This window comes from Filicampus tigris, chromosome 19 (assembly GCF_054856515.1).
Source record: "Filicampus tigris isolate MCC_2025a chromosome 19, RoL_Ftig_1.0, whole genome shotgun sequence".
Lineage (NCBI taxonomy): Eukaryota > Metazoa > Chordata > Actinopteri > Syngnathiformes > Syngnathidae > Filicampus > Filicampus tigris.
Window position 1 is genome coordinate 5,038,971 of NC_141235.1, and position 26,912 is coordinate 5,065,882.

General features: G+C 44.1%; 4 protein-coding genes across 5 annotated transcripts; 2 read left to right on the plus strand and 2 right to left on the minus strand.

Moving 5' to 3' along the window:
- The first annotated feature begins 2,400 nt into the window (after positions 1–2,400).
- fscn2b (fascin actin-bundling protein 2b, retinal) lies at positions 2,401–13,772 on the plus strand. 2 transcript variants are annotated; one of them, XM_086016834.1, is made up of 7 exons: positions 2,401–2,653; positions 3,904–4,002; positions 4,147–4,873; positions 11,083–11,239; positions 11,845–11,966; positions 12,044–12,211; positions 13,298–13,772. In XM_086016834.1, exons 2-7 carry the CDS (start codon positions 3,910–3,912, stop codon positions 13,501–13,503), a joined length of 1,473 nt encoding a protein of 490 aa, XP_085872960.1. In that variant the 5' UTR covers positions 2,401–2,653; positions 3,904–3,909; the 3' UTR covers positions 13,504–13,772. The 2 variants fall into 2 exon arrangements, with proteins under 2 accessions (XP_085872960.1, XP_085872961.1); XM_086016835.1 differs by lacking the exon at positions 3,904–4,002.
- Positions 13,773–14,151: 379 nt separating this feature from the next.
- On the minus strand, positions 14,152–19,312 carry faap100 (FA core complex associated protein 100). The gene is made up of 8 exons (XM_086016833.1): positions 19,045–19,312; positions 18,694–18,812; positions 17,649–18,481; positions 17,345–17,501; positions 15,692–16,559; positions 15,426–15,551; positions 15,069–15,155; positions 14,152–14,681 (listed from the first exon to the last, which is right to left on the minus strand). The coding sequence occupies exons 1-8, from the start codon at positions 19,186–19,188 to the stop codon at positions 14,544–14,546; spliced, it is 2,472 nt and encodes an 823-aa protein (XP_085872959.1). The 5' UTR covers positions 19,189–19,312; the 3' UTR covers positions 14,152–14,543.
- A 265-nt stretch (positions 19,313–19,577) lies between these two features.
- birc5a (baculoviral IAP repeat containing 5a) lies at positions 19,578–20,728 on the plus strand. Its single transcript, XM_086016837.1, has 4 exons — positions 19,578–19,783; positions 19,992–20,101; positions 20,349–20,466; positions 20,541–20,728. The coding sequence occupies exons 1-4, from the start codon at positions 19,676–19,678 to the stop codon at positions 20,631–20,633; spliced, it is 429 nt and encodes a 142-aa protein (XP_085872963.1). The 5' UTR covers positions 19,578–19,675; the 3' UTR covers positions 20,634–20,728.
- A 1,329-nt stretch (positions 20,729–22,057) lies between these two features.
- On the minus strand, positions 22,058–26,748 carry LOC147129044 (uncharacterized protein C16orf52 homolog B-like). Its single transcript, XM_086016811.1, has 3 exons — positions 26,132–26,748; positions 24,508–24,720; positions 22,058–23,494 (listed from the first exon to the last, which is right to left on the minus strand). The coding sequence occupies exons 1-3, from the start codon at positions 26,235–26,237 to the stop codon at positions 23,310–23,312; spliced, it is 504 nt and encodes a 167-aa protein (XP_085872937.1). The 5' UTR covers positions 26,238–26,748; the 3' UTR covers positions 22,058–23,309.
- Positions 26,749–26,912: the final 164 nt, after the last annotated feature.

Genomic DNA, 26,912 nt, shown 5'->3' on the forward strand with positions numbered 1-26,912 from the left:
TCCAAAACGGTCATTTTGAATCCTCCCTCCCTGGTCACTCCCACGTCTCGCTCATCCCGTCTTCCCCGTGCAATTTCATGCCATCATTCCACCATTCACCTTTCAGATTTCCTCCCCTCGCCGCCCCTTCCACCCTCTTCTTTCTTCTTCTTTCCCGCTACATCCTCTCCCTCTTTTTCCCTCTCCCCACACCTCCCCCCCCGGCTCCCCGCTCCGTCTCCTTGGAGGAGGTGTAATGATAGCTCTTTGAGTGTCATCAGAGGGCCGACGTAATGGCCTCTAAAGCACCATCACACGGTTGCCACGGTGAACCTGGCACGGCCGCGCCACACAATAAGGGGGGGAGGGAGGATGGGGGAGAGAGAGAGCGCGCGCAAAAAAAAAAAAAAAAAAAAAACATCTGGCTGGCTATCGACAGGCGTCCGCGCGCCGACAGCGGCGGGCTCGCCGGCACATCAGCAGACGATGACGCGGCCACCCGGGGGGCCACGCGGCCTGAACTAATGGTGCGTGAGATAGAACACACATGAGGGGGAATTACAGTGGAAGTGATAATAGTAGCAGTAATGAAAATAATGGAGCCGATGACAATAACGCTATATGGCTCTTTTTTTTTTTGTTTTTTTTGTTTTGTTTTTTTGTGCGCAGTGTTTTTGTCAGCTCAACCGCACGAGTGTGAGTGTGGATGTCCGCACGTCATGAAAAAAGAGGATCCAAAGCATTCAAATGTGCGATCTGTTCCTAATTAATCGCGGCTGCCATTCAGATCTGTTTACTGCAGAGGAGTAGATTGCGGCGGGCTAGCGGTTAGCATGCCCGTTTTCGCTGTGCTGAAATTTTGGGGTCGAATCTTTGGAGTTTGGACCTTGTGCTTCGTGCTCTCACTATGATGTTATGCTATCTACAACCGCAATCGTGAACACTCAAAATGCGAACATGAAAACTGAGCTTTGTTGTTGTTTTCATCTGAGGTTGCGCAAGTGGTTATTTTGTTGTGGGACCACGGGCCACATTTACACTATCAAGAGTCCTCTAATATTTGTAATTGTCACATTAATGTAGCCTTTTTTTTTTTTTTCAAAAATTGGTGAATTGCTTTATTTTCTTTCTATTTATCTCATTAAAAAATGTGTGAGTTGATTTTTAAAAAATAAACAATTGACTTATTAATTCAAATTAAATTAGTTATAAATGCATGAAATAGTCACGAATGACTATTTGATTATTTAAATAATTCTACATATTTCTCGACACGTATTTGGGACGTTTTCTTATTCACACAATTAAAATAAATAAATAAATAAAATAAAAAGTCTACACATGCCAGGCTTTTGCAATGGGGTTTGGGTTAGGGGAAAACGCATGTGGGGAAAATGTGTCACAGTCCATTGAAATTACTAAATTTGAACTTTTGGGCCATAATTCCAAAAAGTAGCGAAAAGAACACCGCTCATCATGGCTGCATCGTGCTTTGATGCAAGGACAAGATGGAGGAACGGTCCCACATTCCACGTTAGCACCCAACCTTGGGGCTTCTGCTCGAAAAAAAAAAACAGCACAGGAAAAGCCGCGGGGAACAGCTGAACTTTAATTTGGCCGTCCTGTTAGTGCTTTTCAAGGCTGCGCGCGAATGTGCGTCGGGTGGGGCGGTGCCGCTATAGATTAGCCAGTTTGAGATGATTGGGTTGAGGATTACAAGGATTCGGGAACAGACACGTCTGTTGACGCCGCCTAGGAGTCTTACAATCGGAGAGGTTGATTACTCGCGGCAACGCACACACACACACACACACACACGCGCGCGCGCGCATCGGGGAGGAGGGCACGGGTGGGAATCATACACAAAAGTCTGCCTCTCCGTCCTATTAAAGCTGACCCGGAGAGCGTGCAATCAGAGAAGGTGTGTAACTAAACCCGCCGCGTTGGAGGGTAAGGAGAGCTCGAGGGGAGCAGGCACAAGGAGTGCTCTGGTTACTATCAGCCCGTGCGCGCGCGTGTGCGTGCGCGTGCGTTTCGACTTCATCCGTCTTCATGCGCCAGAGAGCCGAGAACAGAGCAAAGTTGAGGAAAAAGAGCAGAGCAAGATTACAGATACACACGTCAGCTGGGGAAGGTGACAGGGAGGCTTAAGGTGGCAAAGGCAAGCGACTTTTTGTGATGTTCGAGCGGGGGGGGGGGGGCGAAGGAGTCGCTGGTTGGTTGAGGATGTTCTTCCGCACCGGTTGAAATAAAGGAACATGGAGGTTTGAAGAAAATGTCAGAAAATGAGCAGAAGACGACTGGGGGAATGGGGAGCGAAGGAAACCTCGGCGTGAAGAAGTCAAGAAGGTGATCGGGGCTGGCGCTCAACAGGCGAGGGGCGGAGGGGGTGGGGGGCGAGGGGCGAAGACGAGGAGATAAGCGCTCGAGAGCAAAACGAGCCCACGCGGCACTCGGGGCTGACGACGGACTCTCGACTGAGGAGCTCGACTGAAGTCTTGGCCGCGTCTAACCTGATTAGGCGAGTCGAGGCTGGGAGGGAACGAAGAAGAAGAAGAAGGAGGAGGAGGAGGCGGCAGGAATTACAACAGGTCGCTTGGTGAAAGAAGCCGCTTCAATCTGGGAGCTGGAATTAGAGCTGCACAAACAGCAGCGAGGAAGCCACAAAACCGCGGTAAGTAAATTAGGAGGCTGCGGCTGGAAAAGTGTATCGCGAAAAGCCATGGGTGGGGGTTGGAATTTGCCGCTCTCTGGAGTGCTTTCGACGCTGTACCTTAATGAATTGATTTCCCGTCTTAGCCATGTTTGCATTTCATCACTCGCCATGACATCACCTCCATTCTTTTTTCATCGCTGCCCCCGTCGATTTAGCAGAGTGCTACAAAGAAGGGAATAAATCTAAATTAACTGCTAATTCTCCCACAACAGCGTGAGTCATTGGTGATTTTGTCCAATCGAGGAAATCTACCTTGTCAGCGCTGCAATTAACTGTAACAACTTCCATTAATTTCTAAAATGGAACTGGATTTTTCTTTCCCACTATGGGCTGAAACAATTATTTCAAGTTAGGCAACTGCAGCAAACAGAGGGAAGACAAATTATGAATGCCACGCTCTGACATTCCTTAAACTGGAAGTCAAGCCAAACATTTTTTTTTTTCAAGAATATGTTCTATGTAAGCCCACAATTTGAAACAAGGGATTGCCTTTGTGGAATAAGAATTAATCCACTCGTTTTTAGCCATCTCCGGGGGCGGCCATTTTGTCACTTCTGTCCACTGAAAATCACAACTACCCAGGGCTCAGGTAACGACCAATCACGGCTCAGCTTTAGAAAACAGGCGAGCTGTGATTGGTCATTGCCTGACCAATGAGAAGTTGTGATGTCATTTTCAGTTGACAGAAGTGACAAAATGGCCGCCCCCGGAGATGGCTAAAAACAAATGGATTGACTCTTATTCCACAAACGCAATATTTATCAGAATGCTTTGTTTCAACTATTGGGTTTGCATAAAACATATTCTTGAAAATAAATATGTTTAGGTTGATTTCCGCTTTAAGGGAATAAAGTTGAGCCGAAATGCAGCAAAAAGACTAGCTAGTGTCTGTAATAGAAGGTAACCCTCCATGACAACAGGGGGCGATAATCAGTAAGGCAAAGGAACATTTGTCAATTGTAGGCTTCGAACAGTTTGGATTTAGGATACAAACTAGAACACAGATTGTTGTCCAAAACGCTTTCTCGGGTCCAACATCCGACCTTACAAATCTTGTAAACAGTCGTCGCAGAAAGGGGGCCAACCTCCATCGAATTTTGACTCCGTGTAGCAGTAACATCAAGACGCAACCTTAATTTTAGCATAATCAGGCTTTCTAAATTTAAATAATCCATCTTTCTTGTGTTTTTTTTTTTTTTTTTCTGTAGGTCAAGATGCCGTCCAACGGGAACCAACCTTTGACACTTCAATTTGGTCTGATTAACCACGAAGGTCGCTACCTCACAGCTGAGAGATTTGGCTTTAAGGTTGGAAAAAAATAATAATAATAATCACACGCAACAAGCACTTTCCCATTATGTCCTTCTTCTCGGGCCTACTATATGCAGTTGATATACAAAGCGCATATGTTCTTTGCAAACTAATACGACGACGCTGCCTTTGTCTGCCAGGTGAACGCATCAGCTCCAAGCATGAAGAAGAAGCAGATCTGGACTCTGGAGCAGGATTCTCAGGACACCCGGCTGGTGTACCTGCGCAGCCACCTCAGGCGCTACCTGGCCTCCGACAAGGACGGCAACGTGAGCTGCGAGGCGGACGGCCGCCACTCGGACTGCCGCTTCCTCGCGGTGGCCCAGTCGGACGGCCGCTGGGCCCTTCGGTCCGAGCGGCACCTGCGCTTCTTCGGCGGCTCCGGGGACCACCTGTCCTGCTTCGCCCAGGTCGTCGGCCGGGCCGAGCTGTGGACGCTGCACCTGGCCCTGCACCCGCAGGCCAACCTGCTGTCGGTGGCCCGCAAGCGCTACGCCCGTCTCTCGGCGGAGGACGGCGAGATCTCCGTGGATATGAACATTCCCTGGGGGGTGGCCGCCATCCTGACCCTCGTCTACCAGAACGGGAAGTACTGCCTGAAGACCTGCGACGGCCGCTTCCTCGGCAACGACGGCAAGCTCGCCAAGCAAAGCGGCAGGGCCACAACGTACACGCTGGAGCTCAAGTGCGGCAAGTTGGCTTTCAAAGACTGCGAGGGGAAGTACTTGTCTCCCATGGGCCCCGCTGGCACCTTGAGGTCCGGACGCTGCTCCAAACCGGGCAAAGACGAACTGTTTGACCTGGAGGAGAGCCACCCGCAGGTGGTTCTGACGGCAGCCAATGGGAAATACGTCTCCATGAGGCAAGGTGGGTCAAACTAAGCAATAACTACGAGGGATGTAACGATGAATCGAAAATCGGTCTAAAATCGATTCGCCCTGATTAATCGATTCGATTAATTGAAAATCGAGTTCATCTAGAAAATGACGCTTTGAAACGTTTTATCATTCCAGATGCATAGCACATTTTGAAGGTGTAGATCAAATCGATTCGCCCTGATTAATCAATTAATCGGTTAGATTAATTGAAAATCAAGTTGATTAAATTCATCTAGAAAATGATGCTTTGAAACGTTTTTTTCATTTCAGATGCACAGCACATTTTGAATGTGTAGATCAAATTATGTAGTTTTAGACGTAAATACACCACAAACTATGAATTCAAACCCATCTTGACAACATTGTCCTAAAAAAAAATGATTCGATTTCAAAAGCGTACACTCACGGCAAAGACTCTCCATAGCAACCCAGGCTAAATTTAGCTCCACCCTGACCCTCAGTTGCGATGTATCACTTAAACACACTTCCTCCACAGTGATGACGACCGTGCTACTTTCCTATTTTGACAAAAAACATCCACCTCGGGAAGTTTTCCAGAGAATAACGGAGGCTAAGTTACGGATTTGCGAATTGTGAGCTGTGAATGTGTGCGGGGGTTATCCTAATATACGTGAATGAATGAAAGCCTGACAGACGCCCATATTAATGGCATGTCGAACCGTGTTGTTCCGAGGTGTGAAAGCACAGCATTGTTTTCCAAGTCTTTTACCACATAATCAATCATAAATGTACTTTTTTTTTAAAAGGGGGAATAAAAAAAATCTATTGCTTTGCCTGTAGTGGCTTAGCCGGCTTATGCTGTAAAGCGTCCTTTTTTTTCCCCCCCCGCTGGGCTCAGTGAAACAGCTGCGTGTAACCTATATTGTGCGTAGCAGAATTCTGTTGATATTGCATTATGTATTTATGCTTTGGTCTTGTCACAGGCCAGTTGAAGTGGGTTATTTGATCAACGCGCGGACACGGCAGCGCTGCGCCACGTTGATGGATTACAGCTGCTCCACATCAGCTTCAAAGTCCGTTCTTGACCAAAACAAGGCCGCGTTTTTTTTTTTTTTTTTTGGATGCGTGCGCAAAACTCGAAAGATTGCAATTGCGGGGCTCCGTTTACAGACCAGGAGAAGTGCGCTACAAGTGGTTGCTAAGTGTTGCGAGCGCCGGTCTGATTGGGGATGGATTAGCATACCGTCGGCGTGCTCGGCCACTGGCTGCAGATTCTCGTCTGCGGGCTCGCGTTACCCCGCCCCGGTTGACTGAAACCCAATCTGGCCCCGGTTTATTGTTCCCGGTTAGCGGTGGGAGCCGGCGGCGGAAAGCAAATGCGTTCAATTGATTGCTTGAAGGGAAGGACTGCAAACGGCGGGCGAGGACGGCGCAGCGCGCTGCACATTAAATGCGCATTTCCATATTTGCGGCTTGCCTACGGTACGTTTTGCCCTCGTCCTCCTTCGGCTCGTTTCGCACAAACAAAAGCTTCATCTTTCACGATCACACACTAACATAATGTCCCGCCGTGGCGAGCGGGGAGGTGAAGCATATGTTGAATTATTGATGATGTTAGTCCCCTGTTCCTGGAAGGTAAAGAGAGAGTCTGCGTCGAGAAACACAAGCTCCCCCCCATGGCCAAAAGCGTCTTCCCCTCTCGAGTCACCGAATCTAACCTAACCCGCTGACCGCTGACGCCGTAGCGGAAAATCAAGGAAACTGAAAACTGAGGCGCAAAAAAAAAAAAAAAAAAAAAGGGAAAAAGCTTAATCCTGCATATTAGATCACAATTGTATTCATTCATTATTTTACTTGGATTAATTTATTCATTGGTCAATTGATTTAATAAAATGTAAAAAAAAAAAAGATATTACTATAGATTATTATTCTATTTATTGGATTAATACAATATTTAAATATACATACTGTCTGGGAAAAAAAAAAGGAATTCCACCCCCCCCCCGCATCTATGAATGCCCACCCGACCGTTTAAAAATCAAATGTGGCCCTTGAGCGCCGGTTTTCCCCACCCTGCATCTCAAACTAATACTTGCCCATAGCCCAGAGTGGTATTCAATTTAACAATACGGTCAAGTGGAACACAGTCCATTCTGCAACGCCGGCCGCATAGGAAATAAAGAAATGCGGTTAAAATACAAAAACTGTTGCCGGCGTGACACCTTTCGGAACTGAAGGCGGGGTTACCGTTTCACCTGGATAGAAAAAGTCTACACACCCCTGTTCAAATGCCAACTTTGGTACTATAATCAAAATGTCCCAAACGCACGTACAAACATTTTATATGCTCCTGTGAAACCAAGGTTGAACTTTTTTTTTTTTTTTTTTTTTTGGGCACCATACTTAAGTGTAGCACAAACTGGGACTGTTTTGTTTTCAACAAACTAGACCGATAGTCAAGGTGGAAGGAATTTTTAACAGTTCCTTCATAGCACAAAACCTCACAGCTTCTGCTCGAAAGCAAAAAAAAAAAAAAATGTAGACCTCCGCCTTTATTTGTGTGCAACAAAGCCAGTAGTTGAGTTACCCGAGTATGTGCGCGCTCCCTCCGCCGCTGCTTGCCGCGATGATGAAAGGAGCCGGTGGTGAAAGGGAAAGCGGACAAGGGAGGACGACGCGTTGCTGGGGGGATGCTCAAAGGATTTCGCAACCGCAGTCACCTGACCTCACTTTCTGCTCCTTCCCGTCGCTAATGGACTAATAAGCAACGAGTCCAGTTATGAAAGAGGCTTGGGTGTTATGACGGCAGATCCTGTCGATAATGATAACAAGAAAGGCCGAATTTCATTATTTATTCATTTTTACGCTAATGGTGTTGCGCGTGAATGAGATTATTCTTCCATCCAAATATTTATTTTCGACCGTTTGTTTTGTCGGCGCGATGGCGGCTGCTTTAATTTCGTTCGGCCGTCATGTTCGTTAGCCACGCTGGTGCTGCGCATTGTGTGTTAGCATTAAGCTAGCAGTCTTTGGTCAATGATATTTGGTTGTATTAAATACACAGCGTGTCATTCTCATGCTTTTATGTTGATTTGAACAGAAAACATCAACTGGGGAAAAACTGGAAAAAAAAAAAACAGCTTGTAGCAAGCACTTATTTTGGTCAAAATGTAAGTCGGGTCACTCCTAGGTCGACGTATCACTCTATGTATCGAAAAACAATCATTTACTCACATTCACACCTATAAGGGCAATTTAGAATCTTCAATGAAGTAAACACGAACGTTTTTGGAAGCCCGAGTACTCGAAAACATGCAAACTGCAGACAAAATCAATGGAACCCAGATTTTGGACAGATGCATTAATACATTTTGCATGATATCAGCATATTACTATGATGTAACAACCACTGTCATAATTTGGCAACAGGATCTCTCAGCATTTATTGACTTTTTTACTTTCTGATGACATTGCTCTCTTGTCAAAATGTGCATCGCTGTCTTTTGAACTCTTCTAGCAAAATTAAAAATAAATAAATAAATTAAAAAAAAGAAGTGATTGAGGCCCATGTTTTGCACACATGAGCGAGATGCAAGCACACTCAAATGCGCACGCGGGCCCAGAAAAGAAAGTAGAAATGAAAGGCGCAACATTAAATGCAGTGGAGGAGGAGAACAGATTGGGAGAAAGAGGAAAAAAGGCGGCAGGGGGATAGTGGCATCAGCTTGCCATTAATAATAGATGCCAGAGCCATCCATGGCTGATGGATTAGTCGGGCCTGCTCCACTTTCAGACTGCAGGTAGGACAACGGCAGAAAGCGGAGCCCGTTGTGGGGCGGCGTCCGAAAGCGGGGGCGCATGCAAAGATCCCGTCTAAGTGCGCGCGTGCAAACAAGCAAAGTTAGCTTACGTACTCGGATCCCGACGACGGCTGTGACGGCAGGGCCTCATTTGTGCGCGCTTGACCGAGCCCCGTGACGCTTTTGATATCTTCGGATCGGCTCCTCAGATTTCGCTGTATCCAATCGCTCCCGCCGCTCGTCGTCCGTCCTCCAGCCATCGGCGGCGAGGTCCAGCTGAGCCCTGACGGAGGATCATTTCTGGGTTGAATTAGTGTGAAATGGACACATGGAATAGGGAGACAAAGCATGACATTGACTCAGGATGGAAGAGACGAGATGAGAGTAGCCCCCTTCAGACGCGCACCCCCCCCCCCACCCCCTGAGTCACCCGGCTGATTTATCACGAGTTAATAAGATGCGCGTTAACGTGTCCAGGTAGCTCGGCGAGCATGACATCTTTGTCACGTGTCGTCACACTCCCGCTTTGCCCTCTTCCGCGTGCGATTGAAATAAGAAGCCGCTGGGGGGGGGGGGAAATCAAAAATAATAATCACACAACAAATACAATCTGATGAAGTCATAAGAGCTTTCAAAAGGGGGAAGGGATAGCATGGTACATTCGATTATTCTTGTTTTGCATCCATATGGACTCTGTAGACGGCGCGATGGTGGCGATAAAATGCAGCAGCGTTCACAACTGGCAACTGGAGATCACACTCGAGTGGCCCTGGATTAGTTTAAAAAAAATTAATGAATTAATGTGTATTTATATATATATATATATATATATATATATATATTTTTTTTTTCTTCTTTTTTTTACAAACTCCGCAAATTTGTCAAAAAATGCTGATAAACAATATTCTTTTTTTTCTAAATAAGGAAATGGTGGGAAAAAAAATTCTGGAAAAAATCAATTAAAAAAAAAAAAAGACTTAATATTTAATAAAAAAAAGAAAAAAATAGCCGCCAATGTGCGTATCTTCATGTGGCGGTCAACTGTAGTTTTAAGTTGCAATACCACCAATCACCACTAGATGGCAGATATGTGTTAGCTGCGCTTACACTGGGTCTTGTTCTGCCCTATATTATAACGTGAGTAGGCCATGAGAATTTTTTTGCGGATTTTGAATGATATTCAGGACAAACATAGCACCTTGATAATAATATTTGGAGTGAGTTGAAAAAATTGACAAAATGAGTTCTTGCACTTAATGTTTTCTTGTTCAGCAGGTAATAATAATAATAATAATAATAATAAAAAATGCCACACAAATTGTTTTTCATGCATGTGCACTTAATTACAAAAATGTCAGTTTTTTTTTTTTTCAGAAAAAGAAACTCACTCCAAAATACTGATCGCAAGTTTGAAAATATCCAAGGCCAACATTTGTCAAACAGCAACTACATTTTCCCCCCTTAAACCAAATCTCTACTCTTAATACAAGTAACACATTTACACATAATATAACCTTTCAGACTTCAGAAAAGCCCCTCGTTCCTTTCCTAAAAAGAGCTTATTAACGTAAATGCACTTTCATTTTTGCAGCTTGTTCTGCCTCCATTTGATCATTCGTTTCTTGAGACTTGAGTGGCGTCGCCAATTATCTGCACATCCTGCTAAGTGTGGACCTATAAATCCTCCGCTCTTCCTGTTTTTTTTTTTTTGTTGCTTTTTTTTTTTTTTTTTTGCTTTTATTGAGGGGATTGGGAGGCTGGATGGGCAACACTCGAAAGCTGATTATATCTGAACCCAGCTGTGAAAGAGGGCAGATAGGCAGGCCCCAAAGCTGGGGTAACGGGGGCGAAGGTGGGGGGAGGAGGCGGGTCAGGGGTGAGGAGGAGGAGGAGGAGGAGGAGATGATTAGAGAAGGATGACCAGAAAGAAGAAAGAGATAAACGGGCAGTTGTTAACGGATTAAGAATATTCATTGGGGGTATTGCGCTATGCATCTAATTAAAGGTTTAGGCCTGCACAATCTGTCTGCCTATAGTGGTCATGTGACAAAAAATAAAGAAATTCCACTTTCTACAAACAACCATGATAATACCAACAACTACCCATTGAAATATGAAAGACTTTTCCGGCATACTTAGGTGGAAAATAAAAGCATATTTACATAAAAAGCTTTGGTAGGCGGTTGTTAAATGTGATTCTTGTGTGTACCACTAGAGGGAGCCGTGTAAATAAAATGGTAATGTAATTTTATTTTGAGATGTGATGGATCATATTTTCATTGACATTGACCAATCACTGCAACGTTACGCGGCGCACTTACACAATTCTTCATTACTCCCCACCACTTGACCAGCGACAAAGTATTTGTATATTTCTCTGATCTGATCACTAAACAGTACTTGCAAGCGCAATGGAATTTTGCTTTCGCTTTCCCAGGAGTAAGCCTCGCCGCCAACCAGGAGGATGAGACGGATATGGAGACGTTCCAGATGGAGATGGACAAGGAGAACAGCAAGTGTACCTTTCGCACCAGCCAAGGGAACTACTGGGCCCTGGTGGCCCACGGAGGCATTCAGAGTACAGCCACACAAGTGTGAGTGCTGCCTCTCATTCCCTGAGCTGTCCGAAATGTCAAGGCCACGTGTCGTTGTTAAATATTTCTTTCAAGAATGTGCTCAATGCAAGCCCACTAGTTGAAACTGAGCATTCTGATAAATATTGCGTTTGTGGAATAAGAGTCAATCCACCTGTTTTTAGCTATCTCTGGGGGGCGGCCATTTTGTCACTTCCGTCGACTGAAAACGACATCAAGAGTTGCTCGCAACGACCAATCGCGGCTGACCCGTTTCCTGAAGCTGAGCCGTGATTGGTCGGTACCTGAGCAACTGTGATGTCATTTTCAGTGGACGGAAGTGACAAAATGGCCGCCACCAGAGATGGCTAAAAAGGGCTGGATTTTGCTGCTTAACTCATATTGCACAAACGCAATATTAATCAGAATGCCGCGCTTCAACTAGTGGGCCTGCTGGGAACATATTCTTGAAAAAAAAAACACAACAAAAAAACCAAGTGTTTGGGTTGATTTCCCCGTCAAGTTAAACCAAGTGGGCACGCTCAGCTAATCGTTCTGTTTGTGAGTACAACATAATCAGTCAATGGAAAGAGACTTATATTTTGCATTTTGTGGCCAAATTGCAGTTCGGCAAACTGCATGTTTGCAATGGAGTGGCTTGGTCAAAAGATGGCGCTAAAAGCAAACAATGGGAAGTACATCTGCACCAAGAAGAATGGACAGTTACTGGCTGTCAGTGATTCCATTGGTGAGATTTGGGTTGTTTTTTTTCTCCCCGTTTTCGGAGTCCTTTCCCTTTGTAAAGTCGCGGCGGTCTTTTGTCAGGGGAGGACGAACAGCTCAGTCTGAAACTGATCAACCGGCCGGCGTTGATCCTACGAGGGGAGAACGGCTTCATCTGCCACCACAAGAACTCCAACACTCTGGACGCGAGCAGATCAGTTTACGACATTTTCAGCCTGCAATTCAGCAACGGCGCCTACCACATTAAAGGTCAGCAGACGAGGCCCACTCAGTAGAATAAGCGACAAAAGCGAAAAAAAAAAAAAAAATCATATAAAAATGATTCATTTTCATGTTTGTCCGACATGTGGAAATTGAAGAGACATAACCAAAGATTTTTGCTCTTTTGTGTTGTGATTGCACGGTCACATCGCACTGTGTTGTGACGCTACGATGTCACAACACGCCGGACGCTCCCCACAGTGGAAACACAACACTCAACCATGTTTACTGTTCCACTTTGCTGCTTTTGGGAAATGTGGTTTTAGTTGAGTGAAGGGAAATATTTACACTTCACCATACCAAAAACATTTTCCGAGCAAGTCCATGTTTTCCAACAGAAAAGGACTTTTTCTGTTCTATGACTGGTTAAATGGACTGATGTGGAAGTTCCACATTAGGGCCGTTGGAATTATAGAAAAGCAAGCCCTGCTGCAACTAGCCCCCCCCCCCCAAAAAAAAGAAAAAGTAAGTGTTTCATGCCCATCTAAATAGGTGGCTTTCAACTTAAATGCTGGAGGGGCCACAAATTAACGTCAGTGCTACTGGGGGCCACATAGGACAACGCACTTCCTAACCAGATGCATGACAAAAATGTCATTTTAAATACGGACAAAATACGTGCAGATGTGAAAAACATTCTCTTGATACGCTTCATTTTTTTAAATAATACATTTCTCAATTCCCATTTAATTTTTCCACAAAAATCAACCGTTTTTTTTTTTCCTTAAAATGAATGAGGTACTATGTTTGTCCTACATATCATTCCAAAATCTGCAAAAAATTGTTAGGCCTCCTTACGTCATGGTACAAGCAAAACCCAGCCATGTCTGCCATCTAGTGCTGAATGGTGATATTACAACTAACAAACTAGTCAATCCTTGCATAGTCTACTCGCGCTTCGGCACCCGCGGATTTGCAGATTTTCTATTTTGGGGTGATTTCAAACCCTACCCTGAAAAATAAAAGGCATCTGATCTATAATTTCCACTAACAACCCGGGCTAAACCAATCTTATCCCCTTGCACATGATTTATTTACCTACTTCACATATGATGTGTTACATTTACCCCGCAGGCGCGAACGGTCGCTTCTGGTACGTGAACAGTGGCGGGCTGGTGTGCTCGGACGGCGAAGTCCCCGAGGATTTCGGCGTGGAGCTCCTGGAGCGCGGCCGCCTCGCCATCCGCAGCGGGAGCGGCCGCTATCTGCGCGGGGACCGGGGAGGCACGCTGAAAGCAGACGGACTCGGCCTGAGCAGCTCGGCTTTGTGGGAGTATTGATGCAAATTTGAAAAAAGAAAAAAAGAAATTAAAAAAAAAACATACCTGTGACCTCGCTGTCGGTTCTGTTGTCATGGAGACGGATGGCGGTGTCTAGAAATGCAAGTTTGGGGTACAAGATGGATTTTGCAAAGGGTGCCTTTATGCTTTTATTCCAATTTAGTTTTGTCGAGCAGTCATTCAAATGGTCGCCTCACATCGTGGAAGGAGCCTTTCGATATAAAGCCTAAGCGTGTTTTTTTTTTTTTTTTTTTTTTTTTGAGGGCAGGGACTAGACAGAAGTCTATTTCCCCGCATCGTTTGTTCTTCAAGGCAACTAAGTGGTGCTTTCTATGTGTGATGACACTCGCCGCTCGTGGGGGTCATTTGAGACAGGCGCAGGAGAACGGAGGTCAGCTCACGAGTGTGGGACAACTGTCGCACGGAGTTTATTAGCAGATGAGGTCAGGTTTCCGGAAACAGGAGATTCTACTATAGTGGAACTAAAACAAATGTCCACGACATGCGAGCAACAGAATCATTGCGGGCCTTTTTTTCCCCCCTTGTTTCAGTAGATTTGAATTTGTTAAAAAAAAAAAAAAAAAAAAAAAAAAAAAAAAATTCAAATACACTCTTTCATCTGCAAAACGTGTACATTGAAATAATTTAAGTACGAGTAACAACAAATAATTTCTCTGGTCACAAAAAAAAACATGAAAAATGTCATTGTTTTTTCATGTCATCTTTTTTTAAAAAATAAAGTTGAGCATTTCTTCAAAATCAGGAATTGACGTTCTCAGTTATTCACTGCCCGCATGTTTTTGCTGACTTGAGAAATACATTTTACAGTAATATGCTGCCCCCTATTGGAACATTGAACTTTGAGCCATCACTTTTTTTCCCTCTCCTTTGTAGAAACAAATTTTCATGATTTCTGTAAAGAAGTTATTGTACAGTAACTAGAAGAAAGACAAATTGTATTGCTTTAAACTCAGTCATACGTCCAACTCCAATTCTATAGTTTTGGTGCAAGTGTCGCAGCGTCTACTGGCGCACGGACGTTAAATAATAAGCAGAGAATTTTCATTTTCTCGGAGTTGTTCATACACACTGAGAAGACACGACGTCACCTTTCCCGCTGACATGCCTTCACCAAAGGCGCAGGAGATTCGACTTTGCTGGAGCTGCTGCAACAATTCCTGACATTCGGAGGGACGAGAGCAGAAAGTTAGGAAAATGCGGCGACTAGCATAAGAAAAATGTTGAACGATGTATGAGGAATTATACAAGTTCATACTTTTTTTTTTTTTTTTTTTAACTCTACCATTACATTCATCGAAAGTTGTGTTTCGCCATTTATTGAATTGTCATCTAGTCGAATGTAATAGTTTTGCCTGTCGCAAGATACATCAATTGTCGTAAATAATCTTTTTCGGAGCAATCGTGGGTACGATTAGATGACTTTGCGCCGTAGCGCAGTAGTTGGGAATCCCTGACCGAAGGAGTGAAGCTTAACGAGCAATTCGGGAAGTGCGTTTTTTTGCAGTGAGTTTCGGTCTCGATGAGCAATCTGTTGCAAGTCTCACCTCGGCGCGCTGTAGGGCCTCTCTCACATGTAAACTCTGCATGCCGATTGTGGAAGAAGGATTTTCAGGCGCCTTCTGCAACAAATTCTAAGGAGCACAAGAATATACTTGGCATCAATTGACATAGTGTCCCTCCCCCTTAAAAAAATAAATACATCAAAATAAATACTTCTTGACAGCCCATTAAAACAAAAAATTCCTTTGACCATCATGTTTGAAACAAAATTAACAAATTTTCATTTCAAACTGAAATAGTCAATGTGTGAGTATTTTTTTTTTCTTTTTTGGGAGGGGGGGGGGGGGGGAAACACTCATTGTATTTCTACTTGCAGCAAAACCCAAAAGAGCATTTGTCACCTGTACTCTCCGCAGCACTGCATGATGCAATCCACACACAGCTGCCAATGAGGCGCTCTCAACCTGAACCTCCACAATGTCCAGGGACTCCTCCTGCTTCCCCGCACTGTCCTCCGCTAGCTTAACCTGTACGAGGAAAAAAAAAAAAAGCCCACAACTCCATCACGCAGACGCTTTACCCGGGACTGCACCTATTGAATATTTCAAATTTAAAAAAAAAAAAAAAAGGATTTTGCGCTATGAAAACAACAAAACGTGCACGTGACCTCTTTCGCCGTCAGCTTTACTGTGCACCCGTTTGGAGCTTGAGCGCGGACCACTGAGCTGTTGATTGCCACCTTGTCTCCTTGCATCTCCACGCCTCCGAAGCCTTCGCACAGGAGCCAGTCCAGCAGCGAGACGCACACGTCCCTCGGCGCCCCTTCGCCGCTCCCCTCCGAAGGTTTCAACACGTCCCTCGGCAACCGCGACGACACCTTAATGCTCGCAGCCCGCCGCGCGCCCCCCGCCTCGCCCCCTTGGCCGCAACGGCGTTTCAAAAACGCTCGGACGCCGTCCGCCGCGGTGACGGCGTGCGGTGGGCACGCGGCGTTTCTCTTTGCCGCGCCGAGCAGCCGCAGAGCGTGCAGGTAATCCACCTGCAGCGTGTTCAACGGGAAACTGACGAGACCCCCGTCTGGATGCGCCGCCGCCGCCGCCTCCTCCTCGCCGAGGAGGCCCGAGAGGGAGAAAGTGAGGGAGAAGGAAACCGAACAAGGTAACGAGGAAGCTTCTGCGGTAGCCAGTGGCAGGGAAACCTCCAATTTCTCCCCCGGCCGAACATCGCGGAAAGGGAACGAATAATGTGTGGCGCAGGTGGAGTCGCACAAAGAAGACGCGGTGATGTTTAAGGTCCATCCTTGCTCCAGAATGTAACAACTTCCATTATCCAGGACGCACTTCAACATCAAAGAGTCTTTCTGGAGCAACGTGATCCAGCTGGTAGCGGCGTGACATCGGATTGGTTTCTCTTGAAAGGGTGCGAGCGCCCCGCTGCCAGCGCCAGGGTTCAATAAGAAGCCGATGTTGAGCACCTGATTGAGCCGTTTCAGGGTTCGCGTTCTGGATTTGAGTGACGCTCTCAGCGCTGACGCTCTAAAGGAAAGACAAGGGAAAGATTTTTGCATGCATTTATAGCGAAGACGTTTGGAAAAAAAAATTCCACCTGTTGCTCAACCTAACACTTAATTTATAAATATTACATATTTTGTAAACCTGATATGCTAGAGAAAAAGCAAGAGCAAACAAAAAAAAAAAAAATCATCTGCAATAAAGTTCACGTAAAATTTGTTCACCACTATTATTTTTTCAGGGTCCATGAAGCAATGACGTGTAAAGATGTTGACTCCACTTCTTAAGCACTCAACTCATCTAGACCCGAAATAAATCAACAAATCAAATAGAAACGTGCGTGGGTGGTGTGTGTGACGTCGGCATGTTTGCGCGAGTGTCAGGGAGCGAGCTGTGGTCGACACCAGCTATGCACAGTGTACACTTTTTTTTTTTTTTTTTACTGCTCCCCTGGCTTTCAATAAACAGCTGAAAAGCGCATTGTGCCTGCGGCTCACGAGCGAGGTCATCACAGTAACTAAGCATTCTTAAAAATCCATTAAAATTAAAAATGAGATGAATATAGAAAATAAAAAAAGAACCGTGAACATCAACATAGCGAGGGAACACTATGTTAAAAGTGTAAAAAGAACTTACAATATATTATGTAGGATAATAGTGCCGACTTGAACTACACAAGGGCTTCAAAATCATTATGAGTCGATGGGTCAATTGTTGCTAGGTGAGTCAACGTCAATAATAATCACACGTGTAGATCGACACGGCCTGGTTGACGGTGTGACTACAGCATCGGTGCGGATAAGGCGTACCTTTCATAAACATTTCCAATAGCTGACAGGACATCTTTGATGCTGCGGCCAACATGTGAAGAAGGAAGTTGGGCCGCCCCGTCATCGTGCAACCCAACAGGCAAGCGAATCCTCTTAAGCTGCCCCCTGCTGGACAGTCCCAGCAGCTCAACTTCACCTGGTACAGAAATAGACACCTTTATGCATATACCGTATGACTAAAATGCATCATGTTCAGCCAGATTCACTACTCACAAAAAGTTAGGGATATATTATTTGACCTGACACATTCAATTTCATTCAGTGATTCGCTGAGTTTTCTTACCTTCGGCGTTCCTTGCATGTCCAGCCAAGGCGGTGACCCTACACACATTTAAACTCCGAGGGGCGGAAGCTCTGTTTTGCGATGCCGCTTGGCCTGAACCTTCAGCGGAGGCCGGTGCCAGATCCAGTACCAGCAAGTCTGAACCAGTGCTGAAGTAAAGGCAGCGTTTCTCAAGACAGGCGCACACCACAGGTCCAGGGACACACATCTCGGTAAAAGTAGCTCTGGCGCCTCCTCCTTCTGGTCCTGCTGGCTTGGATGTGACCAGCACAATTTTACCTTGTTCGCCCAGCGCCACCAAACAGTCAGCCGGATCAGTTCGGGTACCGACAAACACGACGGGCTGCTCGAGGCTGTGGAGGACTCTGAGCTGTGAGCCCGGAACGCGACGAGCGGCGAAGCACAGACGGCCGTCCGGCAGAGCGCAGAAAACAACCGGCGATTTGGCTAGGGCCGCGTCGATCCCGAATAGGAGTTTGAAGAGGACCGGCTCAAGGCGGACGTGACCACTCGGTGAGCTGGATGAGGACGGCGAGTCTGCAGAGTGGACGCATAACAACACTGGCCTCCTTTGGCTCAAATCATCTGTGTTGCGATGCGCTGAGTCTGATATCAACGGCACTTTAAATGAACCAAGCGTTTCATAGCTGCTCAATATTGATGCTTCTTCTATTTTGTAGCGTGTCAGCAGCCAGCATGTATTTGTCAGGCTAAGGTTCAGCAGCGCAGAGTCGACCAACAGAAGGGCTAAAACTCCATCTTCTCTGATAACAAGCTGCTTGGAGGATACTTTCACATGAGGCACAGTAGATGATGATTCGGCGCTTTGAATCCTGAGATGAAGAAAGATCGCTTACATTAGGGCAGTATTTTCCAACCTTTATTCTCTATTTCAGTTCCATACCACTAATTACGAACATGCCATTTTAAGTGAGTACTGTACCTCTCAAACACTGTCAATAAACTGAGCACTATTCCCCTTGTAAAAGAGATTATTATTAAACAGCTCTTGTATTGGAATGTCATTAGAGTGTGCAGCCCTAACCTGGACGGCAAAGAAGACAAACAGATGCAGTAAACTCCACTGCAGCAGGCCACATAGAGGGTCTTCTTGTCTTCATTCACAACCAGGTCCCTCACAGGGCCAGGAAAGATGAGGATGACCTGGAGGAGTTGAATTATTAGCAGGGTTGGGTGATTAAACAGTTCCATCGATTAATTCAAGTCAAATGCGCAGAATGATTTATTTTTAATTACTTTCTGATTGACCTTTTTCTCCGTATAGTATTGCTGCTATTATATCGACAATCACTGCTTGCAAAAAAAACAAAAAACTTTGGCATTAAGGGAGAAAACTGCCCTAAAATTTAAGAACCCCTGCAGAAAACAAACTTGCCTTCAAATGTCTGTTTTGGTAGTTGAACACATAAACCTCGTCGCCTCCGCTGCAGAGAAACACATCGGATCCCACACTGAGGGTGCTTGACTCCGAAGAAAATGCAAACTCTGTCAGCGTCTCAACCGCACACCTTCCTTCCATAACCACAATTTAAAGAGATTGATATGTGCAGTTAAACACAATGCCAAATATGGGATTTAAAAAACGTAAAAAAGTTAATGTCGCTCATGTCAAAAGTGGACGCTGGATGTTTACGTCAGCTGGAACTTTCACTGAGTACCGCAGCGCGCGTCGAATTTTGACCAATAGCAGTTGAGAACATTCTTCTTCACTGGATGATTAATGTCAAGTGGTACATAGCGTTTAGGCGCATTACTGCGACCTAGTGGGTAATTTCTGAACCTTGCGCCAAGACCCATATGTTGACTTTACATGCTTTGTTTTGGTCCGTCTGTTTGCAAAGTGACCACTGGGTGGCGGTAATCGCAGTGCACCCGTGTTCACGCATTAATAAGGAAGAAATCAGATTTTTCTCATCCAATCAAAACACACTATCGAAAGGCGACGGGAATTTGAAAACCATAGTGGTGAAAAATTCATTCAGAAAAAGATCGCAGATTCGCACAAAATGGAGCAGTTTGGCGAAGACAGTCTTAAAATGTTCCTTTACGAGAACAGGCTGAAAACGTTCGACGGTTGGCCATTCGACGAAGACTGCACTTGTACGCCGGAAAACGTGAGTATTTTGACTCACATTGTGCGCTAACAACGCAACACGATTACATTGTAAATAGTTCAAAAGGGCAAAAAGAGCAAAACCTGTTTCGAGAATGTCTTTGTTTTTTCCTGTAAGTGCAGTGACAATATTAGTTTAAGATTCAAAGACCATACCGTTCTGCCCTGAATGCAATCACCTGAAAATGTCGATCATTGTTTTTCCACAGATGGCAAAGGCTGGCTTCATCCACACGCCTTCCGATAACAGCCCAGATGTTGCCATGTGTTTCTTTTGCCTTAAAGAGTTGGAAGGATGGGAGCCTGAGGATGACCCAGCGTAAGATGGACAGACACCTTGCTCCTCAAATGTCTACTTTTGCACACTTGCAGGTTTTTTTGTACTCTTTCTGAGCTCTGAATGTCCACAACATAAGCCATCCAATTTTGCAACGCAGTGGTTATTGCTCAGTGTTCAAAGCACCAACCCAGAGCTCACATTGTACAAACAAATTTATTCGTCGTAAAGTACCTTCAATGTTGAAGATTGCTTCCTCAACAGCTTATTTGTCTCCGTGTATTGACAGGAAAGAGCACAAATCGCATTCGCCTTCATGTCACTTCATTGCTCTGAAGAAGAAAGTGGAAGATCTGACTGTGGAGGAGATTTTCAAGCTGCAATTGGAGAAGCACATCTTCGAAGTTGTATGTTACCTTTGTAACGCTATAGATTCGATTATTTATTTTTTTTTAGTTCTAATGTTTTCTTTCACTTGCAGGACAAATCCTGTAACGAGGCCATCACAAAGTTTAAGGAGGCAGCCAGTGTGAAAAGAGTAGAAATAATCAAGTCGGCTATGGGCGAAGAGTAGCTAAAACTGGAAACTGGCGTGTCTTTTCTGTATGTGTTTTTCCTTTTGTGTTACCGTGTGCGTCTTTATTCATTAAACCTGTTTTTATTGCGCAACCTCTTTGTTTATGCCTACACTGTTTTACTAATGGCACATTGATCTTGTTTCATTATTGCCATTTCCAACTCCCCAACCCAAATGTTTCACTCTTTTTAAATTCCTGGCAAAACTATAGACACAAATCTCTGCTAAAAGAGTGAGAACATTAAGGCACTTTATCATTATAAACACATGACAAATTAAGGAAACGTAATGCTGGCCTTCAGAGGAAAAGTCAAAGTACCCATCCATCCATTTTCAACACCGCTTATTCTGTGTAGGGTCGCGGGGGGGCGCTGGAGCCTATCCCAGCTGACTTGGGGGCGAAAGGCAGACGACACCCTGAGATGCTCGCTAGTCAGACGCAGGGCACAGATAGAGACGACCAACAACCATTCACACCCACGTCGCTGAGTAATATATGTATATGTATATATATATATATATATATATATATACACACACACACACATTGGGTAAGGATATTGGATCTTTTAAACAACACTGAAAATGTATTATCAAAAATGAAGAGCATGTATCACACATCACAGCTGAGTATGTTTCACGAGGAAATCAGCATTCTCAATGAGACGTTGCACACATTTGTTGCACACATTTTGCTAGTGAGGTCTGGGATGTAAAGTCTGTCGCCCACATTCTTTTTCCCGTCCGCCCATTCAAAGGCTGTTTTGAGTATTTGTCTGTGCTCAACACGAGAAGCAAATAAACATAAATCCTGCCTCCATGTGCTCTCACTTCAACTCTTGGCTCGCTCACATGAAACAATTGGCGGGCCTTAAAATAGCCACCTTTGAGTCTGTCGCATTCACGAGGAACGTCAAAGGGAACTTTGAACGGAGACGCTACGTGGGAACTCTTAACACACACACACACAACTGGATTCCTGCTAGTGGATCCTTTCATAAAGATATACTATTGCCACATCCTATGACGTTACCATGGCAACCTTAAGATCCTGTGCAGACAAAAGGAGGAGGGGGAGTAGGTGTGAGGAAGTGGCGAATCTCTGCCTCATTACAGATGTACAGAAAACATAAAATAACCTGACTTAATTCAGCCATATGGGCTTACTGGATTTAAAAAAAAAAAAAAAAGATTTACTGTAGAATATAGTGCTGCAAAGTCTGTTTAAATTTGTATTACAATCCTTAAATGGAATAACACTTGTGTTTATGCAGTTATTTCTCTAAATGTACTGCATTCTATCTGAAAGAGAGGAAAAGTTTGTTTTTCGGATGATATAAATCAGTGCAATACAGCTTGAACTCATTTAAAGCTAAGTTAAAGTTGAACATATTTATTAAAAAAACTACACTGGAGCTGCATCTATTATGACACAGAAAATATGTTTATTTCAGTGTTTAAAAAAAACAAACAACAACAACAACACCCGCCCTATTATCTGTAATACAGTCAACCTCCGCATATTCGTGGTTCGCCATTCGCAAAATCACCTATTTGCGATTTAAGAAACGGATATTTGAATACAAACTGTGGAGCAACACATGTAGAGAGATAATCTAACAATACTCACAGGCATATATTCTTTATCCTCAGTGATGAATGACTACCATTACTGCGGCTTATTGAGGAGTTGTGACAATATTAAGAAGTGCAGTCAACATGTTTACAAATTGTTTCATGAAACGCCACAGTTTTATTATTGTTGTGATCTGACTTGTGACTTAATGCTAAAAAGAATGTATCAAGTGTTAAGTAAATTAACAACTCTAATTAAAGTGCGTAAATAAACTTTCTTTCATATTAATTTATGGTTCATTTACCTTCATTTTTGCACAAGCCTAACCTATAAGACCAAAACATTTACCGTTTACTGTAATGCAGATTAATTTATTACTTGTGTTTGTTAAAAAAAAAAAAAAAAAAAGGGAAGAGCACCTTGAAAAAAAATAATCTCATTTGCAATATTGAGGGGGAAAACAAATCTCAATAAGATTCTTTTTCAAATATTTGACCTTGTCAATTATTTGTGGAATAGCAGGAGTTCACTGTATTCAGGTATTTGTTTCCACTAAAAAAAAAAAAAACAAAACAAAGAAAGAAAGAAAATAAAAATCAACACTAAAATCCTCAACTAAAGCACAAAACGAACGCACATTTTAAGGCAATTTGATCCCTACACGTTAATGGTGGCTATACACTGGAATATATTAGACCTTTTTACTTCAAAAAAGAGTTACAAAACGAGAAAATAAATACAAAAAGAAAGTGAAATCCGTGTCAGCAAATATGATACACATTGTATCGTGCTGCTCACACAACAGCTCTTACAATTGCACCCAGTTTTTGTGAGTGGTTATCTTTTTCCTTCTGAAGGTGGTCGATAATACGGCCTTGTTTAAATCCACCTTTTGAAAATTCAACTGCGTGTGCACTCCTTCAGAAGGGACCTAACTCCCTCTGAACAAACAGATGGACGGATGTATTTCCCGCTCCAATCGGCAGCGTCGTGCCAAAGCCTCCCGAGAGGACCACAAAAAAAAAAAAAAAAAAAAAAAAAAGACAGTTTGCATCTTCGGCCTCCAAACGGCAAAGAGTTCCCGCGTGTAAAGTACGTCAGCCGGGTAAGCAAACCTTCCCGGCGAACAGCAGGCCCACGATGGTGAAAAATATGGACAGGACAAAGAGCACATAGGAGGAACCCACCCCGGTGTTGTTGGGCAGCTTGTATGGCTGTCCTCCAACCTCATTGACGTAGAAGCCGATGGGGAAAATGAGGGCGGCCATGCAGAAGAGGACAACTGAGGTAAGACAAGGAGGAGAGCGTGAGAATTCCCAGACATGAGGGATTCATACTTGAATCGCTGTGGGGAAACAGTGGAAGAACTGCGCGCACACACCAACAGGCGGTTTCAATTTAACGGCATCATTTGAGCAACACGTGGGAATGGGAAATGAATTCAACAAGAGGCAAAGGGTTCTAAGGATAAAAAAAAAAAAGAAAATTGTAAAAATGTGTTGGCTAGTCTAATCACTTGAAAGGAAATGATCATGATGAAAAAGCTATACAATAAAAAACAAATAATTAACACTACCTGTATAATTTGAAAAATGTTATTTAAATACAATAACTTTTTGATATAGTTGCAAACAATCTTAGCTTGCGAAAACGAAATACAATTACAGTGGCGCCTTAACTGACAAGTGACCTGACTTACATATTTTTGACATACTGGACATACGATGTAAATGATACGCGCTAGATGGTGGCAACAAACTTGCAAATAATTTCATCAATAATGTTTATTGCCACTCCAAGTTGAAGTTTACAATACAACTAAACATAAGACAGAGAGGTTAATGCCTATTTAATCAAACCACATAAGTTACAAAAGTCTGCTAGCTTAATGCTAACAAAAACTGTAAGACGGGCTAACGAAAATATCATCAGTGCTGCTGTAGTCAGAACGTTTAAAACAGATATTTGAACACAGACAGCAAAACAATACTTATAGGCATATATCCTTTATCCTCCGAGAATAATGACTAATATTACGACGGCATAGTAAGCAGTCGTGACCGTCTTCTTCATTTGTGTATGTCTTTATTATACTGCCTCCTGGTGGCCAAGGCACGCAAACCAGAAGAAGCACAAATTAGCAGCATTTTCATGGATTCTAATGAGAAAAGGTCATTTGAGTTACTAGCATGGTCAGGGAACGGATTCAACTTGTAAGTCAAGGCACCACTGTACAGTATATCATAATTCACGTAGCAGTTGTATTCAAGTGAGGAGGGAGGAAGCGACACCTACGCCCTGTGAAGGCGATCCAGCGCGCGTATCGGATGACCTCACGGCGCCAGTGGGACATGACCAGCAGACAGCAAGTGGCGGTCAGCGAGAGGACGCCCAGTATGATGAAGAAAAGGGTGGTGACCCACTCGGGGGGCATGTGCGGGGGGATGCAGGTCCGATCTCGGCCGTGAATAGTCTGACACTGTCGGACCAGACCGACAGTCAGAGAGCCTGGATGGGGAAAAAAATGAGCGTTACCATCAGAATGTGTTGTCTTATATGAAGACAGGACAAAATCACAATAAGGTGTCTTCCCAGCACAAAATAAATGATTTTCTTGCTGTTTTTGCTTCTGTGTACATTGAGCGCTCCCGGGCAAAATAAATGACACCATGAATCACTTTAATCCTCCGGGTGCAAGGTCTCACCTTCCCAAGAGACCTCATTAAAAGTCACACATCCTCAGTCATTATACTTCCTGCCTTAATTATATACGGCTAATTAAGACAAGACAAGGGATGGGATATGTATGTATACTTTTCAAAACTCTATTATAAAAGTTAACTTCATTTAAAGGGACAATGTGTAGAATGTTTTGATTTTTCAATGATCATTCATTTTAAAAACACACTATTCATTTCAACCATATGCAAAAAATTTTTGCTCCATCACATCGACGTGATTATCTTTATCTAATCCTAGGTGACGTAATCTCGAAAATCTCACATAGGGCGCCGTGTTTCACTGCCATCTTTGTGCTACGGATACTCGAAGGAGACAAACTTTTGCGAACGTAGTTCCTAAGGATCGTGACTGCATGTGTAATGAATGCAATGCACTTACTTCATGACTTGAGGGAATACTAGAAGTCGTTTGCGATGACATTTCTCTTGCATCCCTGCTGAAGAAGCTGTTGGTAGGCTTGCGGCGTGTGGTCTCTCGGAGGCACCGTGTGCTTCAAAATGCACGCGCTTCCATTTCAGGTTGTTGCATTCTATTAGTTGACCACTACATGGCACTGAATTCTACACATTGTCCTTAAAGATGACATGACGCAAAATTTTCTAGGGGTGTTTGATCCCACTTTTTTTCAAAACGATACCAATACGGGTATTCACACTCTGTGAACTCACCAATACTGATAGCCTACCGATACGGCTAGATATTTGGATATATACAATTTTATTTAACACAATGACAAAAAAAAATGTGGACAAAGACTTTTCTTTCTGGTGCAGATGATGATTCGCCGAATCGTCAAACCGAACACACTCAGATTTCTATCCTTTTTGCCTAAAGTATCTGTGGCTGGTATCGGCAGCCTACACGAGTACCCGATACCTTAAAACAAGGCCGGTGTCAGCCATGGCTCGTAACTCGAAATATTAGTAAGCTGAGGCACTCTTAAATCAAGGTACCAATGTAGTTCTTTTCCACAGGGCTTTGGCACCATCTTGTGGCGTGTAAAGGCGTTTGGGAAACGCACTAAAACAGCAAATAGGTGAATAAATACTTGGACAAGTTCACACGTAAAGGGCGGGCATACACTCCAGACAAACATTTAAAACTCCATTTTCCATAAGATGCCCCCTTTACTCAAATGCAAGTAGTGAAAGTTTTGCAACATGATGTTACGTCTTACCGGCTGACTCTCCCGTGCTGATCCAGTCCGGATTGGCGATGCTGGCGATGGCGAAGACTTCTGCAGCGAGGAAGAGACATCCTGATATCACGGTCAGTTTATCCATGTCCGTGGCCACACACGAGTGGTGCTGGTGGTCCGGTCTTTGTGGCTCGATCCCACCTCAAAGTGCCCACGGCTAGGTGTGGATCACGCTCATGGCGTTGATTCCCACGGCGTGAAAGTGCTCCATCCAAACAATCGTTTTTATTCCTCCAGAGGAGCTTGCCAGCTCTCGGAGGAGGGACTCACCGCCCGGTTTCACGGACCGCCATCCCGGCAACTTTCCCGAGGCTATTCCTCAGCAAAACGTGTGGATTAGTCACACAAAGTGGATGTGTTAGCCGCTACAATTATCCATCAATAATACCAAATCCATGCAGTCGACTTTCCTGCAGCCCCACCGAAACCCTTATTTGACAGAATTGTCGAAAACAAAATAAAATCTGTTAACTTATTTTCAGCAAATGTTTTTTTAAGCATTAAATAAAATACGTCTACGCGAGGCGACGTTATGGATTTCTGCGAAAAGAGGACGTGTTCAAGCTGCAAAAAACAAACTCAAATCCAGCAAGCTTGCTTTCTTCGCGTCTGTCATCGGAGAGTCTCGCGAGAAGATACGGGAGGAGGTGCCCCGCGGCTACTTCGATATGGAGTGAGTAAATAGATTTTAAAAAACGATAATCATTTTAAAAAAGGAAATATACTGGCAAAACACAGTGACCAATAACTATTTCCACAG